Source organism: Alternaria infectoria (genome assembly GCF_024043175.1).
Source record: "Alternaria infectoria strain BMP 0036 chromosome Unknown scaffold_2, whole genome shotgun sequence".
Classification (NCBI taxonomy): Eukaryota; Fungi; Ascomycota; class Dothideomycetes; order Pleosporales; family Pleosporaceae; genus Alternaria; species Alternaria infectoria.
This window is the reverse complement of record NW_026250691.1, coordinates 842,380-859,640: the sequence shown is the minus strand read 5'-3', so window position 1 is coordinate 859,640 and position 17,261 is coordinate 842,380. Positions and strand designations below refer to the sequence as shown.

Here is a 17,261-nt window from a genome sequence, read left to right as displayed (position 1 = left end):
AGACTATAATTAGTATAATTATAGAAATAAAAATAAAAATAATATAAGTAATAATATTTAGCTTATAGAAGCTTTTATAAAATAGATAGAATTTATATAATAGTTTTTTTTATTTATTTTTTTTATTTTATTTAAAAAGTAGTTTAAGTATTAGAACTTACTCTTTTTTTAGAGAAGAGTAGTATTATAAATTAAACTTATAATTTTTACTTAATTAGGCTTAGTATTATACTAAGTAAGAAATACTAAAGTTTTATTTATATAAGTTTCTTAACTTATACGTAATTTCTTACTTAGTACTTAACTTAATATAATTATCTTAACTATTAATATTTCTTATAGCTAAAAGCTTTATTATATAACTATTCTACCTATTATTACTATTAGTATCTACTTTAGAAAGCTTATTTCTACTTTAAATTCTAGATAGAAGATATTTTAATATTTCTATAGCTCTATAGCTCTATAGCTTACCTATTACTACTTCTAAGTTTATCTCTAAGTCTACTAAAAAAGCTTTATTACTATTACTTTTTATAAGTATATTATTATTATTATTAAAGTACTATATTTATAGTAAACGTTATAGAGAAAGTTTTTTTAATTTTTATAGTTATATATAGTAAGTATAAAATATTTAGAAAATATATCTATAATAAGATTACTATATAAAGTTACTAACTACGTATTATTACTCTACTTTGTATTAACACTTTACTATAATAACTATTCTACTATATATTTTACTATAATTACTAAATAGGCTTTATATCTTAATAGGCTTAAAATTTAATATTAATTACTTCTAATATTGCTTTATTAGCTATTAAAACCTCTAATAGCTTTTACTTATAATAAAAAAATAGAAACCTATTATACATAAAAGCTATCTTAGAGAATTTAGGTATTTTTATTATATTCTATCTCTAATAATTTCTCTATAGCGTGTATAATAGTAGGCTTATACTCTATGTAGCTTTAAAACACGTTCTATTAGGTATTATAATATTTTAAGAGACTCTTAGCATTTTCTATTATAACAAAAGTTGCTATGTTAAGTAAAGCTTCTAGTTTAATAGGGATAGCATGCACGTGACAGAACGCCAAGAGTCTCCCGAAATATCGCGACACCTGATGGTCCTAATCACGTGTTGAATAAGCGAACGCCGCGATAGCGAACGGCGACCAAGCCGTCAGGAAGCGGTCCTGACGCGCGCGCCAGAATGATGGCACCCTTGCCCAAATCCTTCGATCGATCCGATGTATGCGAGTGGCACAGTCGATCGCAGCTTACTCGCCATCACTCATCCTGCAGCGCAAGCACCATCCTCTTACCCCAAGTAAGCTCGGCATGCACTGATCGCCGCTAAAAAAGCCTTCGGGACAGAGCCGTCACACGTCAATCCTTTTAGTGGCTGTCAGAACATCCAACGAGGATGCTTTCAATCGCAAACGGCAACTTGCCCTTACAGATCTTCTGCAAGCCATCATTGCGACAACGCATAAGGCTATAGCATCGCCGACTTGTACTCGCTTGAGATGTCTGCAGGTCATGGGACTGTGTCATACCTAGCGAAGTGCGGCTCTACAATATAAAAGATGGATGGCGATGTGTGTTTTCGCTGTGTCAGAGGTACTTCGTTGAGCACCACAACCCAACAAGATGCGCGTATCCGCAACGACAGTCAGTCTCTTGGCCTCTTTGGTCTCAGCCGACCTTGACGGTCCAAGCTTACTACAGCAATTCTACGCTCCTGGGCGGTTACTTGGTAACTCCTTCGGAAACCCTGGCGTTAACGCGACGTACGACTATGTCGTCGTTGGAGCTGGCTTGGCCGGCGCTCTCACGGCATCCCGGATCGCAGAGGCGTTGCCGAACATGACCGTCGCAGTCATTGAAGCGGGCTCTTTCTATGAGATATCGAACGGTAACTACAGTCAGATGTGAGTAAATGCGAAACGGTTTATCAGGCGTACATACTGACCGTGGAGACAGTCCATACTATTCGACTAAGTACGTTGGTCCAAATCCCGAAGATTACCAGCCGTTGATCGATTGGGGCATCTTCACCGAGCCTATACCCGGTGCCAACGGAAGACGCTTTCATTATGCGCAAGGGAAGACACTTGGGGTATGTTCTGATCTTGAACAAGTGAAGCTGTTCAAGAAACTGACTCTGGGCAAATGTGTAGGGTAGTTCGGCACGGAACCAAGAGATTTATCACAGGTAAATATCTTCCATACGTACTTGCACTGCACAGTCTGACTGAGCTCCACAGAGCGACTAAAGGCTGGTATGAGTCGTTCGCAAACCTCACTGGAGATCCCGCCTATCTATGGGAAAACATGTATCCCTTCATGAAGAAAAGCTTCTCGTTCACGCCCCCAGATGCTCGTTTCCGCGCGAACAACGCAAGCAACGTCAACTACACGCTTTCTGCTTTCGATGCTCCAGGAGGCCCTGTTCATTTAAGTTTGCCGAAGTACGCGCAGCCCATATCTTCGTACGGTCCAGAAGGATACGCAGCCGCTGGAATGAATGCGGCGAATGGCTTCCTCGATGGCAATCTCTTGGGGTATGGCTACTGGCCGTTTACGCTGAGGCCCGAGGACAGTACGAGAAGTAGTACCGAGTCTGCTTTTCTTTCTCCGACAGCTGCAAAGACATCCTTGAAGATCTACCAGTCCTGCATGGTGCGTAAGCTCCTCTTCGATGAGTCTAAGCGCGCCATAGGTGTGAACGTCACCGTCGCTGGGACGAAGCCGTTCATCGTTCATGCCCGGAAAGAGGTCATCGTCTCGAGTGGTTTTATTCATAGTCCCCAACTACTCATGGTTTCTGGAATTGGGCCGCGCGAGGTGCTAGAGCGACACAATATAAACGTTCTGTCAGAACTCAGCGGCGTGGGTCAGAATCTCCGAGACACGCCCGCTATTGGTGGCGTCGTCCATCGCACGAACGTTCCTGGAAGAAGTGCCTGGGAGCGCCAGTCATCATCTTTCGAAGCCGCTGTTGAGCAATACTTGACGAACGGATCTGGCCCGCTCAGTAGTCCCGCGAGCGATTTCGCCGCCTGGGAAAGGTTCCCCGAGCGCTTTACGACGAATACGAGCCAATCAACTCTCGACTTTTTGCGGAATCTACCAAGCGATTGGCCGAACGTGGAGTATGTTTTGCAGGCTTCAGAACGCATTCTGTCCTCGACCCAGACTGCTAGCGACACGGGTGTCATAGGCACAATCTTGACTTCCACCACGAGCCAGGGAAATGTTACCATCCAGTCGGCTGACAACGCTGTTGCACCCGTCGTCTACGTCGGCTGGCTTGATTCGCTCGAAGACCAAGAACTTGCTGTAGCGGCATACAGACGCGCGCGCACGATTGCAGCCAGCATATCCGCGTTTGGAGAAGAGATAGCGCCGGGGGCGAACATCACGACCGATGCGCAGATCCTACAGTATATCAGGACGAAGGGTATGGGCGCTATTCATCACGGCGCCGCGACGTGTGCGATGGGGAAAGATGCGTCGAGCGGGGCGGTCGTAGACTCAAAAGCTAGGGTGTTCGGCGTGAGTGGCCTGAGGGTTGTGGATGCGAGTTCTCTGCCGTTCTCGGCACCAGGGCACACGCAAGGTGTCACTTATGCGCATGCGGAGAAGCTCGCCCAGGATATCATTGATGCAGCAAATGATATCTAGACTAATATAACGAGAGAAATAACACCAACGCACTCGCAGCATGCGATCACACACGAGTCTGCGATAACATCAGCGTCATGCAATCTTGCGTTGTAGATTATCTTACTATGAATATGACCGTCCAGAATAGCGTCAAATAGAAAAAGTACCACTCCAGACAGTGACGAAGGTGGCCACGCCATGACATGGGTTCGTGCTTGCCCGACAGTTTGTCGAGTAGGGGCATTGTGAAGAAGGCATGTAGCGGAGCAACAATAAACATGAAAGCCTGCAGGTGGAGTTCGTACGGCTCTGCTCCTGCTGTGAAGAAACGTAGGAGGGGTGGGACGCGGAGGGTCTCAGCTTCAAAGCGTGACAGTACGACTGCCAGGTGGTACATCGTAAGTTGGAACCTGGCCACGGCCATTTCGAAAGACGACATTTGAGATGAGGGCTGGTGGTATCAAGAAAGTAAGAACGGGAACAGTGCAGAGCGATGGTCAGGAATCGCGGACTAAAGTTTGCATGTTGAAATACGGTCTCGCAGCGTTAGCTACACGCCATTTAGTGGTTACCATCCACTGGGTCTCGGAACCTAGGTAGCGAGCTGCCAGCCACTCACATTCTCGGCAATACCGATGGCCTTAGGAAAGAACGTTGATCGAGACGTGTTGCGGAAAGAACGCTTGCCTGATCTAGCACGGAGGGGATTACTGGTGAGGCTGTATGCATAACGTGGAAGATGCATAGCCTATATGCCCCCATATCGCGTTCAAACGGGACTAGTGAGGGTGTATGTGACAATAACAAATACTTTTGACGCTGAGACTTACATACTCTTCAAGTAGTAGTCCGAGGTAATGCCGGCGGGTTCCTTGCGCCCTGAACAGTCTGAACTCTTCACATCGTAATCCTTCGTAACCTTGATAGCGCCAATGTCGCCCTCTTGTGCCAAGTGTCCTGTCTGTGATGTCGCTCCGCCCTTCCGACACAGCTCTTCTTCCGACTCAGTAGCTGTGACGCCTTGTTCCAACCGTGTGATGCTCCCTCTGCGAGCCTTCTTCCCCCATCTCGATCCCCGCGGTCCTTTTGCTTCAGAACCGATAGTCACAATCTGGCCAAGCGATGAGAGCTTGTAGCCTTTTTGGGTTGAGCTGCCTCCGCCAGGCCCCGATCCAGATGAACTTCCACCCCCGAATTTTGTCCACAGTGCCTTGAGGCTCGGCAGGTTGACCGCGATGATCGCAAATTGTATTTCGAGTGCCGCGACAATGACCATCTTTCCCAGCACCCATGATGTGTCCGGTGAGTCGTTGAGCTCGAGGAGGGGCATAAGTCGGAAACATGCGATGATGACGGAACTGCTGCCAAAGACCATGACGCCCAATACTGCAGCTTTGCGTCGAAGCGACATTTGGAGATTCATGACGGTATATATAGGGAGGATGAGGATGTAAAAGTCTTCCAAGATGTTCTGCAACATGATCAGTAGTTCCTTCTTTAAAAAGGCAGCCCTGGGCTTACGAGGATGGAAGGCCCTATGAGGAGGACGAGTTTGCTGATGCAGACAGCATCTGGATGCGTGCCTGGGTGGAGGATCTCGTCAAAGGGAACGCATTGGAAGCATGCCAATAGACTGCGGTGAGGGTCAGAACGGACTGCGCAGCGGTATTCAGAACAGCTTTTCGTGCTGATGGTGGAGGTATTACACACATGTTGATAATTAGGATGGCACCGTTCAAAGCGCCGCCAATGTATACCGCTAGTCGAAAAGTAGGGCTTGGCGAGAGACGCAGGTAGAAAAGGAGGAAAGCTGATTTGATCACCCAGTGAACTGAGTAGTAAACCACTTCTTCAATGAACAGCCACTTGATACTAGTCAGAACGGTCCGGAGGGAGTGTCAAGCTTGGGTCATACTTTGAGGATCTCCAGCTGCTGAACACCGCTGAGGGTATCCATGTGTCTGCGCCAATGGTAAGTGAAAGATTGTTAGGAAGTGATCGAAGCGGTCGTACAGTCCGCATCCCCAATATATGAACATGTGCAGGACGACTTGTTGTCCAACACTGAAGAGCTACAAGCTTGTTAGTCATACGAATATGGATGTATCGAGATCTGGGACACCTACGAGAATCAAGACCGCGAAATTGTCATCCCATCCTCTAGTGCGCAGCACAAAGTGCCGGCAATAAAAACGAAGGAATATGGAAACCGTTCCAAAGAAGAAAGAAACGTATGCCACAGCATAAGCCAGTGGCTGGAGAGTCGTCAGTCCCATGGCCACGACAGTATTCTCTCGAATACGTCAACTCTCAACCTGAGCGGAAGCTCGACGATTCAAGAAGCACCTGTAGGAGATGAACGCTCACAAAAAGAAGTCCTCGTTACGCCCCGTTTACGAACGGTTTCAAGGCCTGGCACCAACACCCTGCCCTTCCCACCCCCACGGGCTCGAGATGAATATCCCCGATGCATCAAACCGAATGCGATGCATGCATTGCTACGATCGGTAAGTGATGTCCATATTTGAGCTTTGTTTTTAAAGCATTCCTGTCGGATCCTCCGCATCCTCCAGGATAAGTTGTGCTTCCAGGCCGCTATGCATGACTAGAATTGTGCTTCATAGCGTCAAGCCGGCGCCTAGGGAGCGGGCAGGTTGGCCGCGTGGGTTCGCGGCTCGACCCTCAACCTAACCTAGCGCGAGGGCTGCCCCGAGCCGGCAACAAGCACAAGTTAGGGATGCGTTTAGAACAAGTGAACATAAAGAGCTGCTTGAAATCTCTACGAAGATACCAGCATGCTTCCGCAAAGCCATGCGCACAAGATACGAAAGGCAGAGCACGACAGGATCTCCAACCCGGAGACTCTCCCTGGGCAGCTGAAGGAGGCCCGATTGTTGGGAGAGATGTGCGTATATGGGTGGCCTGGCATGAATCGCGAAAGGCGAAGGATCCTTCGTGCTGCGCATTTGCCGCAACAAGACGTGGTTCCCGTTGGTCGAGTCGCCCGGCGTCAACGCGTGGTCCCCAGGGGAGCGGGTGAAGACAACAGCCGTGGCTGCAGGCGAGCCGCTTCCGCGCCCCGCTAGCAGAGCCGTGCTGCCAGGTGGCACGTCCACCACAACAGCCGTTAGCTTCACTGCAACAAGAGCCCAAGTGGGACACCCGACACTCCTGAATAGTACTCCGGAGTATGTAGACGCATACAAGCACCCACTGAAAGACCATATTGGCCGCTCCAGTCCAGGTGCTGTTCAGCTGCGTTATCGTTGCGAGAATCGAGCCCCAGGGTCAACACGCAGACAATGCAGTCACTGGCAAAGAGACGAAAATTTCGAGACGTGGGCTGTACAGGGCATGCTGCAGCTAGCAAGGCTCGCCTGGAGTATCTTGGGCCTATCAGAGGTCGCTCAATGGCGTTGAACCGTTCGGAGTTTAGGTAAATCAAACCCCCTCGAAGGATGCGCGCTACTCCTGCATCTTCATCATGGGGATTTTCGGACCGTGGAGAAGATACCTGCCGTCTTCAAAAATCGCGGAGGTTTACTGGAAACGATCAAGTGGACGAATAGCGCGTGTTGGCTGGGACGCCTATATTCGAAGCCATGCGCCTTGGATTCTGTCTCCGAGCCGAAGCCCTGCCCGTTTCCTCGACATCTTGAATCCCACTGGAGAGCTCTGCTAAACTATCGGAGCTTCCACGATGACGATGGAACTCTTTCGAGATGCCGCTCAGCGCAGCGTGTCGCAAGGTGTCGCAGCTGCTGTTCTGTGTGGCATCGTTTTCCACTTCTCAATTCGACCATTCGAGTTTGAGCTGGTCATGTTCCACTTCATGGCAGCTTTCATTTTGAGCTTCTTCGGGATGTTCTACGTCTTTGGGTTGGGCAAAGCTTTACTCTTTGCGACCAGTTTCAGTACCGGACTGCTCGCCAGCATTGCCATGTACCGAGTATTCTTCCACCGGTGTCGAAAATTCCCAGGGCCGTTCGCAGCAAAAGTCTCCAAGTTCCACGCTGCAAGTCTCGCGGCGAAGGATGTCAAATACTTCAGAGAGCTGGAAAAGATGCACGACCAGTACGGTGACTTCGTGCGCACAGGTGAGCGAACACCCAACTGAGGCTTTGCACGAGCAGATGTTAATAGTCTTCAAAGGTCCCCGAGAGATCAGTGTTCTACGCAAGTCAGCTGTTCCGATTCTTTATGGGCCCAACTCGGAATGTTTGAAGTCAACATGGTACGGCCAAACCGGGAACGACCCAAAGAAATGTTCCATCCACATGACGCGTGACTTCAACGGCCACCGCCTTCGTCGCCGTGCATGGGATCGCGGGTTTTCCATCAAAGGTGTGTATAGGCTCACGAGCTACACGAGTACCTCTAACTTTACAAAGCGCTCAACACCTACGAACCACGCATCAAGGCAAAGGCGGACTTGTTCAAGTCCCAACTGGCAACCAAAGGAGCAACGTCAATGGATGTGTCCACTTGGTCAATGTTCTTCAGCTTCGACGTCATGGGTGAGGTCGGCTTCGGCAAAGACTTTAACAATCTTACGAGCGGTGTCGAGCACCCTGCTATCAAGGGAGTGCATGCCCACATGACCATGCTGGGAATTATGAGCACGGTTCCGTGGCTCTTGAACGTTCTGGGCTCTATTCCTGGAGCGGCGGCGGGCTATTCGGACTTCTTCTCCTTCTGCGCAGGCCAGATTCGCGAAAAGCACAAGGTATGTGTTGTGATCGTACTACCGGTGACAGATAATTAACGAAATATAGACCTGGGACGGCGAGAAGTATCCGCAAGACGTCGTATCCTGGTTACTCAAGGCTGTCAAAGAGAACGACGTCTCCGCCTCGCCAAGCCCAGAAGCCTTGGAGGACGATTCGAGAGTGATGATCATTGCCGGAAGGTAGGCAATTCTGATGTAGCAACCCAAAGACACTACTGACGGGATGTAGTGAAACTACAGCCACCACGCTCGCAGGAGCCCTTTACTACCTCGCCAAATGCCCCGACAAGCAGAAAAGGCTCCAGCAATTCCTCGACCAAGCAATGCCGGGCGGATACAGCCAGTGGTCGTACGAAAAGGTCAAGTCGATCTCTTATCTGGATGATTTCCTCAGCGAGACACTGCGACTTCGTCCCGCCCTCTTGACCGGTGGAGCGCGCGAAACACCAGCAAAGGGCATCCAAATCGACGACACGTACATTCCCGGCAACACGAACGTCGTGATTCCAGTCTCGCTCATCCAAAGAGACCCTCGATGGTGGCAGCAGGCTGAAGACTTCGTCCCAGAGCGCTTTGGTGAAAAGAGGCTAGAGATGGAGACTGATCAGGCTCCATACCTGCCTTTCTCTCTGGGTAAGTCCTTCATACGGTCGTCGTTCTAGACTCGCAGTCAGCAGCTAACATTCCCGTAGGCGCATACAGCTGCCCCGGCAAGAACCTGGCCCAAATGAGCTTACGTATCTCGCTTTCGATGATCGCGCAGAATTTCGACGTCTCCTTCGCGCCTGGAGAGAATGGAGAGGCATTTGAGAAGGAGATAATGGACACATTCACCGTAACGCTTCCGGCTCTTCAGCTACGATTCACCCCGCGCAATAGTGCTTGAGTATCGGGTGAAGGGTGCTGTTGAGCATGCATCTTGAACGTGCCTCAAGTTGGGCCTGTGATGGATGAAAGTTTGCGCATATCCGTATTCCAACGATGGGAGTTGGCAGCAAGAGGCTGAGGGTGTGTGGTAGTACCGAATTTAATGGGAGGGATTGTGAATCCTCCAGCTGTCCTACGCAGCTATCCAAACTGGTTTCCTAATCGCTAGTGGGGGTGTTCCATGATGATGGTGCGCACAGACGTCGTACTAGTAGGTCTTTCGCGCAACCCGTTTTCCAAGCGGCCCCGGGGCTTGGTGTTGTCTAGATCTCAAAAGTATTCTGGTAACGCGACGCGCGAAGCATTGGGGAGAGGGCAGAACAACAGCCCGCTCCTCAGCACAAGATGAAATTCGGGGAAAAGGCTCTACAGGCATACAACGTTGTTGGCCCGGTTTTGATGTTCCGTGCGTGCACTTCTTCGGAAAGATCTCGTCATGGTCGACCACGACATTTTGTATCGGAGTAGAATGTTCGCAAAAGCCTATGCTCAAGGAAGCATCGCATCGCTCTGCCAAGTCAGCGTTCATGAGATCACAAGGTACAGATGCGTACATCGTCATCAAGCCTCCAATACTTAAAACAAAAACTCGGCTAAAGTTCCAGCTCAAACGTCCATTAGCGCTCAGGCCCAGAGACCAAAAGACGGCACGGATTCTATAGCGCACGCAGGCGGTACTTAAATTCGGCTCCAAACGGCTGTCTCCAGGGATAGGGGCTCGATACGCACTCACACCCAAGTAATCATAGGGAAACTTGCCAATTTGGCCTCGGCTCTTCGGGACATCTGAAGCCTCCAAATAAAGTATAATTTGTGGCTTCGAGCTTCGACCACCTGAAAAGCATCTCACGCTCGCTGAGTGTCCGTATAATAGAAGCCAATGTTTCGTAGGCAGACGCAGCCGAGCGAGCAGCCTGGGTTAAAAAGCTTGTCGGGTGATCTTCCGTTCAAAGTAGCTAGGTACCCTTACTCTAGACCTAATTGAGCTCAGCCTTTTATTGTGCCATGCTCTCCAGACCAGGTCTGGGGGTGTTGTAGTTTGCGACTGCTCCAACTTAACGTGGTTTCCAAGATCGCGGAAAAGTCATAGTTTGTGGTTCAGTCCTACATTCGGACCTCACTAGCATTGCCCAGGACTTGGAAGGAGCGAAAGCGCGTATATAGTAAAGATGATCGCCAGGTTTAATATGGTATCATCAGGACACTGCGTCTTCTTGATCTTCCAGCCCCCGTCATCATGCGCACTTCATTTTCACTCGTTACTTTGTTAATTTCTCTGGTCTCTGCTGTACCAGTTGCAGACCACGAGAAGAGACAGAATGCTGAATTCGATTATGTTATTATCGGTGTAAGTTGTGGCTATTCCAGCTTGCGCCAGCCTGTAAAGAATTGGTTGCGCTAACACGTAGTAAAGGGTGGTACCGCGGGCCTTACACTTGCGAATCGGTTGTCTGAAGACAGCACCATGAAGGTCGCTGTCATTGAGGCCGGTGCTCTCTATCAGATCGCGAATCCGCTTTTGTCGTCGACTCCAGCTGGAGATGTTCTGTGGTCGGGCTCCAGCCCATTAGATCAGAACCTTCTCGTGGACTGGAACTTCATTACCGCCCCTCAAGCCGGCGCGAATGGTAGACGAATCAAGTACGCGCGAGGAAAGTGCCTGGGTGGAAGCTCGGCTCGAAACTTCATGATCTACCAGCGGGGCGATCGCGGCTCGTACCAACGCTGGGCAGACGAAGTCGGAGACGACTCGTACACTTTCGACAACCTGATGCCGTATTTCAAGAAGTCCGTCAAGTTTACACCACCCAACACCAAGCTTCGTGCAAGCAATGGCTCGGCCGAATACGTCGCGAGTGCCTTCGATGCCAGCGGCGGGCCTCTGGATGTCTCCTACGCGAACTACGCTGGACCTTTCTCAAGCTACATGGAAGGAGGTATGAACGGCATTGGAATCCAGACTAGGCCTGACTTCAACTCTGGAGAACTCATGGGAGCTCAGTACTGTAGCTCGACGATCACGCCCGGCACCCAGAAGCGCGCGTCGAGCCAAACAACCTTTCTCGAGGCTGCGAAGAGTCGTCCTAACCTCAAAGTGTACACACTGACTCGCGCCGAGAAGATCATCTTCAATAGCGAGAAGCGTGCCACTGGTGTCCAGTTACCCCTTGGAATCGTCCTTACCGCAAAGCGTGAAGTGATCCTTTCGGCCGGTGCTTTCCAGTCTCCTCAGCTGCTTATGGTCTCTGGAGTTGGGCCTGCTGCACAGCTCAAGAAGTTCAACATTCCCGTCCTTGCTGACCGCCGCGGTGTTGGTCAGAATATGCAAGATCACATTTTCTTCGGTCCAACCTACCGCTACAAAGTCCAGACGCTCACGAAACTCGCCAATGACCTTCTTTATGTCGGCGCTCAATTTGCATTCGATTATGGCCTGCTCAAGAAGGGTCCCCTCACCAATCCCGTCTGCGACTTCCTAGCCTGGGAAAAGGCTCCTCGCAACCTTATCTCTTCAGAAGCTGCCGCAGCGCTGGACCAGTTCCCTGCATCCTGGCCCGAGATCGAATACCTCTCTGCACCCGGCTATATTGGTGACTTCTCCAATCTCTTCGCAAGCCAGCCCAAGGACGGCTACCAATACGCGTCCATTCTCGGCGCTCTTGTTGCGCCCCTCTCCCGTGGTTCAGTGACCATCACAAGCTCTAGCACAGCTCAGCTCCCTTCGATCGACCCGGGCTGGTTGACTGACCCCACTGATCAAGCCCTCGCAGTTGCAGCCTACAAGCGCATGCGTCAAGCCTTTGCTACAGACGCCATGAAGGCTGGTCTTGCGGATACGAAAGAATACTTCCCTGGACCCAAGATTGAGACCGATGAGCAAATCCTCAACACCGTTCGCGATACTGTAAGTCTGCCAAGTCTACCGAACCTGCATGTACTAACGATAGCAGTTGATGACTGTGTGGCACGCTTCTTGCACGTGCAAGATGGGAAAGACTGACGATCCAGATGCAGTCGTGGATAGCAAGGCGAAGGTTATTGGTGTGACCGGTTTGAGGGTTGTCGATGCTAGTTCATTCGCACTATTGCCTCCCGGACATCCACAGGTATGTCATCTTGTTCCGTCTCATCTGTGCATCACTGACTTTCCACCAGAGTACGATATACGCGTTGGCAGAGAAGATTGCCGACGACATCAAGCGTGGCCGGTAGGTCGCGCGCGCAGAAGCCGCACTAGACAGCTCCATCGTCTTAATTGAGAGATTCATACACAAATGCAACATATCGTCGGCTATCATTACTTCTTACTGTGAAGTCACCTTTTCTGCAAGTTCGGGCAAAGTTGCAGCAACAACGTCCATCTTGCCAAACACATCGTCTAATGCCTCCTTTTCCAACACAAGGCAATACGCTGTCTTGAACCCTGCCCTGCCCGCTGCGCTTACATCCCAACCGTGTGCAGCCGCAAACCAAAGATCACCAGCTTTGCTGTCAACACCAATCTTTTCTTTCAGCTTCTCATACGCCTTGAGATCCGGTTTTCCCGCACCAACGTCGTCACACGTCACAATATGCTCGTTGTTGATGTCAATGTTGCCTCTTTCGAAGTAGCCCATAACTCTTGGACGATCTCCACTAGTGAACGCCCAGACTGTCCAGCCAGCCTTCTTCATTATGTCCACACATTTCTTTGCGCCCGGTCGGACTTCACACTTCCTATACTTTTGTATGAAATACTTTACATCTTCCTCGGTCGCTACGCTGCGCGGCTCTGCTACGCCAGCAAAATGCAGGATGCGGAAGAAGATGGATTCGAAGACCTTCGCGAAAGGTACGTAGGAGCCCGAAATCGAGAGGTAGGTGTACTCACGCTCCGCACTTTCTAACCAAGCGAAACCAAGGAGACGTGCGGAGATGTTGTTGGCCTGAAGTTTGGGGCCCAGGCGTTCGTCAATGACGGCATAGAAATGCTCGTGCGACACAAGCGTGCCAACTATATCGAAAACGATGTGCTTCGCTCCGGACATGGTACCAGACTTGGCTGATGCGGATACTTCGATCGTGGTGCTTCGCTGAGATGTCAAGTCTTCGTCGTGATAAGGCTCTACATACATGCAAGCCACGTCAAGCACGCCCCCGCGCCATCAGGGTGTGTTTTGCTCACTGATTACGTCATCACATAACGTGACTTTCGCCATGCTTGCGATCGCACACATGGCATTTAGCGTAATACGACCAAGACGATGGTGGTATCTCATCATTTCTCCATAATGACCACATGTAATTGTGTGATGCCGGGAAGAGCTCCACAGAGATGGGTGCATCGTAGTGGTTGACTCCGTCCCGTGAAATGGAGCTCTCGTCATAGAATATCGGTGCCTTCATCTTTAGTCAAAGAACCGTCACCATACTAATCACTCAACTTCCTCATGCGCCATCATCATCTCATCTGAACCATCATTGTTATCGCATTGTTCGCAGCCCAAGCGGCTATCTCATGTAGCACCAATGCATCCGATTGGTCGACGCACAATCTTTCCCAAATAGGACCGAAACACCGTGCGATATCAAACGTCCGTTAACGGCGATGCAGATCTGGTATGCGACGCGCGAGTGCGTTCATGTGGGGAAGAGGATGGATAGAGATACTGATACGTCATGCTAAAGGAAGAAACACACAGGGTCTAAGCTATACCCGCAAATGCGTGTCACCAAAAAGAGCCAAAGACGTTGTGTAGCAAAGGCATAAAGATGGATTCTACATAGAGAAAGGGAGGGAATAGATGCGCTATGGAAATCATCGCTAAGAGTCATTACAAAGAATGCTGTCAAACAACAAGCCCCAGAGTACGAGTTCAAAGCCTCAAGTACTCATAACACCCAAACACCAAGGCCATGCATCATGAATCGTGATAGTCAAGACTTTGCTTACCAAGCAAGGTCGCTCTTCTCGTTGTCATTGCCACAAGCAAGACCCTCGCAGAAGTCCTCCATCTCTTTGCTGATGGCCGAGGCACCAGTAGGCTCGAGTTGCTGCTTAGCAGGCCAGATCTTCTGACCGGCCTTCTTCTCCTTCGCGCCGTGCTCCATGACGATCTCGCGACATCGCTTCTGGAAGAAGAGTGGGCCCTTCTCCATGTGTGGGTGCAGCTCACCGTTGACAAAGATGCCAGCCTCGATGTTCTTCTGCGCACGCTCACATAGAACCTTGTCCTCGCCCATGACGCGCTTGTAGGTGTCGCTAATGAGGTTGAAGTCCTCGTCGTTCGAGTGCTTGTTGCGCCAGACCTCGTAGTACATGACTGACTCGGTAGGTGACTTGGGCATGAACTTCTGCATGAAGAGGAAGTGTTTTGTGACGGTGAAGGAGGCGTTGGGGAAGCAGTACGTGGAGCAGATCTCTTGGCCGAGGTCCTTGCGGTCCTGAGGGGTCTTGGGGTCGTGCTGGATGTGGTCGGCCGAGCAGTAGACGTCGTAGCTCTCGAGGTCGATCAAACCTGTTGTGAGATCGGGGTGTGTGCTCTTGCAGTGGTAGCACTCGTTGAAGTTGTCGGCAAGAATCTTCCAGTTGAATGGGCCGTCGAGGTTCCAGGTGTGGTCAAACTCGTAGTCGTCAAAGTTGAACTGACCGAAGCGCGCCTGTTCGTCGACGTGGTCGAACTGTGACTCCCATGATACCTCGGGCTCCTTCTTCGCATCCATGTTGATCCAGACAAAGCCGTTGCGGTCGATGCGTGTGTGAATTGGGAAGAGACCGTTCTTGGCCTTCTCGAAGTTCTGGAGCTCTTGGTATCCCGGCGCCTTCGCGAGCTTGCCGTTGAGGCCATACGACCAGCCGTGGTACTTGCAGGAGAAGATCTTAGCATTGCCATCATCCTTCTCAACTACGGGATACGCGCGGTGTCTGCATACGTTGTGGAATGCGTTGATCTCGCCGGACCGGTCCTTGGAGACGACGATGTCGTAGTTGGCGACGTTGTAGCGAAGGAAGTCGCCAGGGTTGGCGAGTCGCGACTTGTGGGTAAGAATGAGCCATCTTCGGGTGAAGATAGCGCGTCGCTCGAGTTGGTACATCTCTTCAGAGGTATACCAGTTGGCGGGGAGGGCCCGTACGGGCTGGTTCTCAGGTGGAGCCTGGGCGGCGGCTGAGCCGCCAAAGCCAAGGTAGCTCAGGAGTGACCCGACCATTGTGAAGGATGTGTGTTGAAATGTGATGTTATGCTTGTTGCAGGATAGTGGAGTGCTAAAGGTAATTGGAAGCGACCACGATTGTGTGTTGGCAAGTCTGGTAGAGAGGATGGACGTCAGGTTGAGGATGTCGCAGGCGTTATTATACCCTCTTCTCGAGGTTCTTAACTCCTCACTCTTATCAAGTAAGACAAACAACTAAGTCCCCATGGGGTTATGGCTTCCATTCGCGCCCGAGGAGCGATAACCAGTGGGACGTGGGAACGTAATTCGGCTGCAGGTGACCGTCAAGCGCCACACAACCTGACTATTTTTGACGTCTCTCCGTTACCGCACGTTCTGCCATCGTGATCAATTCAACATTCTAGAATGCTGTGCTAGAGCTCAACGGCGTCATATGACTGGGCAGCGTCGTATTACCCCAGAGTAGTTTCATTGACTGTGCATACAATGCAGGAGAATATCATGGTGACTGAACGTACAGACCGTTCTCGTCATTGCCCCTCATGTTGGCACGGACTTGAATGGATCTGATTTCCAAATGCGGACAACGGACGCCAGCCCAAGGCGCGATCAGACTGCGACCACCAAGTTCTGGCGGGACTATTACGGTCGCATTATCCAAGTGCTATCGCGCTCTTATCGAAAATCTTCACTGAAGATGTTGATCGCAGCTGTTATCGTCGAGATATCGAGATAGCGATGCTATCTTGATGAGCTGTCGGGCTTGGATGTAGTACCGCAGCTGATAACGTCTGCTGGACTATAGCCCATGATACTCTGATCGAGGGTATAGAGCGAACGTCGGAGCACACGCACCGTTGAGCGCGTTGTCATTGAGTGCGAATGATGCCACACGACTCGCGCAACGCATACGACAGCAAAGCGTCACTGGTCTCGATGGAAGCGCCCTTGTTCGTGGATGGTTACCGCAGCAGCTCGCGTGTCACTACCCCTCCTGACGATATGGAGAGTAATCGGGAGGGTTTGGGTGCTTTTGGCAATCGCAGTCGTGAATTTGCCGGCTGGTGCTGACAGCGCAGCAAGGTGTTACGTTGGGCCTGCCCTAACACTGTAGGCGTCTGGGGTGATTTGGCGATATAAGCTGTCGCTTGTCTCGCAGCATCGACTCATCGATGAACGCAACCAGAGACAACTTCAAGTTGAGTCCATTGCGAAGACTGCTCTGGGCGCGACTCAGTGATCGAGGGCATGCGATGTGGGTGACACCACACGGGTCGGCATCATGGTCCAGATGGGTCTGCCTTTCTGCACGTGGTGCAGTGCAGTTGCCGATTAAAAGGGGTTTGTGCTCTCGAGAAGCCCCGTAGGATCGAGGCTGGGTCCGGGAGGGTTGTTGTCGCATGGCTTTTGTTGCCACGCTTTCAAGGCCTAGTGTCTTTCACACCGGCTTTGTGGGTCGCGATGGGTTGGCGCAAGGTTTGATGGCGGAAAGTCACCCTCAATGTTGAAGCAACGCTTATCCTTGTTACAATGATATATTGTAGCGAGCAAGATCGGTGAATCTTTGCGGCACGAGAGCCGCATGAGGTTCGATTGACGGGAAAAGCATGCTAAGCTCTCCATACTATGCATACTCACCTGAAATCCAGGTCTGATATCAAACGAGACGAATTTTGGGTTGGAGCAAAGATCGTGAGAAAGACGGGATGGTGTTGCGCACACGCGAGGCGGGGTTGTTGCAGGCTATTGTAGTCCCGAGACGATTCGCCT

The 17,261-nt window shown here is 50.5% G+C and overlaps 6 protein-coding genes across 6 annotated transcripts; 3 read left to right on the top strand and 3 right to left on the bottom strand.

Annotated features, from left to right (window-relative positions):
• Positions 1–1,663: 1,663 nt before the first annotated feature.
• J4E92_001735 (uncharacterized protein) lies at positions 1,664–3,700 on the top strand (the record flags this gene model as incomplete). Its single annotated transcript, XM_051493146.1, has 4 exons — positions 1,664–1,944; positions 1,997–2,132; positions 2,194–2,228; positions 2,281–3,700. The coding sequence occupies 4 exons, from the start codon at positions 1,664–1,666 to the stop codon at positions 3,698–3,700; spliced, it is 1,872 nt and encodes a 623-aa protein (XP_051356377.1).
• Positions 3,701–4,508: 808 nt separating this feature from the next.
• J4E92_001734 (uncharacterized protein) lies at positions 4,509–5,253 on the bottom strand (the record flags this gene model as incomplete). The annotated part of the gene is made up of 2 exons (XM_051493145.1): positions 4,509–5,193; positions 5,249–5,253. 2 exons carry the CDS (start codon positions 5,251–5,253, stop codon positions 4,509–4,511), a joined length of 690 nt encoding a protein of 229 aa, XP_051356376.1.
• A 2,135-nt stretch (positions 5,254–7,388) lies between these two features.
• On the top strand, positions 7,389–9,297 carry J4E92_001733 (uncharacterized protein; the record flags this gene model as incomplete). Its single annotated transcript, XM_051493144.1, has 6 exons — positions 7,389–7,779; positions 7,835–8,026; positions 8,074–8,408; positions 8,458–8,591; positions 8,641–9,044; positions 9,104–9,297. The coding sequence occupies 6 exons, from the start codon at positions 7,389–7,391 to the stop codon at positions 9,295–9,297; spliced, it is 1,650 nt and encodes a 549-aa protein (XP_051356375.1).
• Positions 9,298–10,575: 1,278 nt separating this feature from the next.
• Positions 10,576–12,551, top strand: J4E92_001732 (uncharacterized protein; the record flags this gene model as incomplete). Its single annotated transcript, XM_051493143.1, has 4 exons — positions 10,576–10,686; positions 10,753–12,243; positions 12,290–12,445; positions 12,495–12,551. The coding sequence occupies 4 exons, from the start codon at positions 10,576–10,578 to the stop codon at positions 12,549–12,551; spliced, it is 1,815 nt and encodes a 604-aa protein (XP_051356374.1).
• A 92-nt stretch (positions 12,552–12,643) lies between these two features.
• J4E92_001731 (uncharacterized protein) lies at positions 12,644–13,537 on the bottom strand (the record flags this gene model as incomplete). Its single annotated transcript, XM_051493142.1, has 2 exons — positions 12,644–13,411; positions 13,529–13,537. 2 exons carry the CDS (start codon positions 13,535–13,537, stop codon positions 12,644–12,646), a joined length of 777 nt encoding a protein of 258 aa, XP_051356373.1.
• A 730-nt stretch (positions 13,538–14,267) lies between these two features.
• Positions 14,268–15,527, bottom strand: J4E92_001730 (uncharacterized protein; the record flags this gene model as incomplete). Its single annotated transcript, XM_051493141.1, has 1 exon — positions 14,268–15,527. One exon carries the CDS (start codon positions 15,525–15,527, stop codon positions 14,268–14,270), a length of 1,260 nt encoding a protein of 419 aa, XP_051356372.1.
• Positions 15,528–17,261: the final 1,734 nt, after the last annotated feature.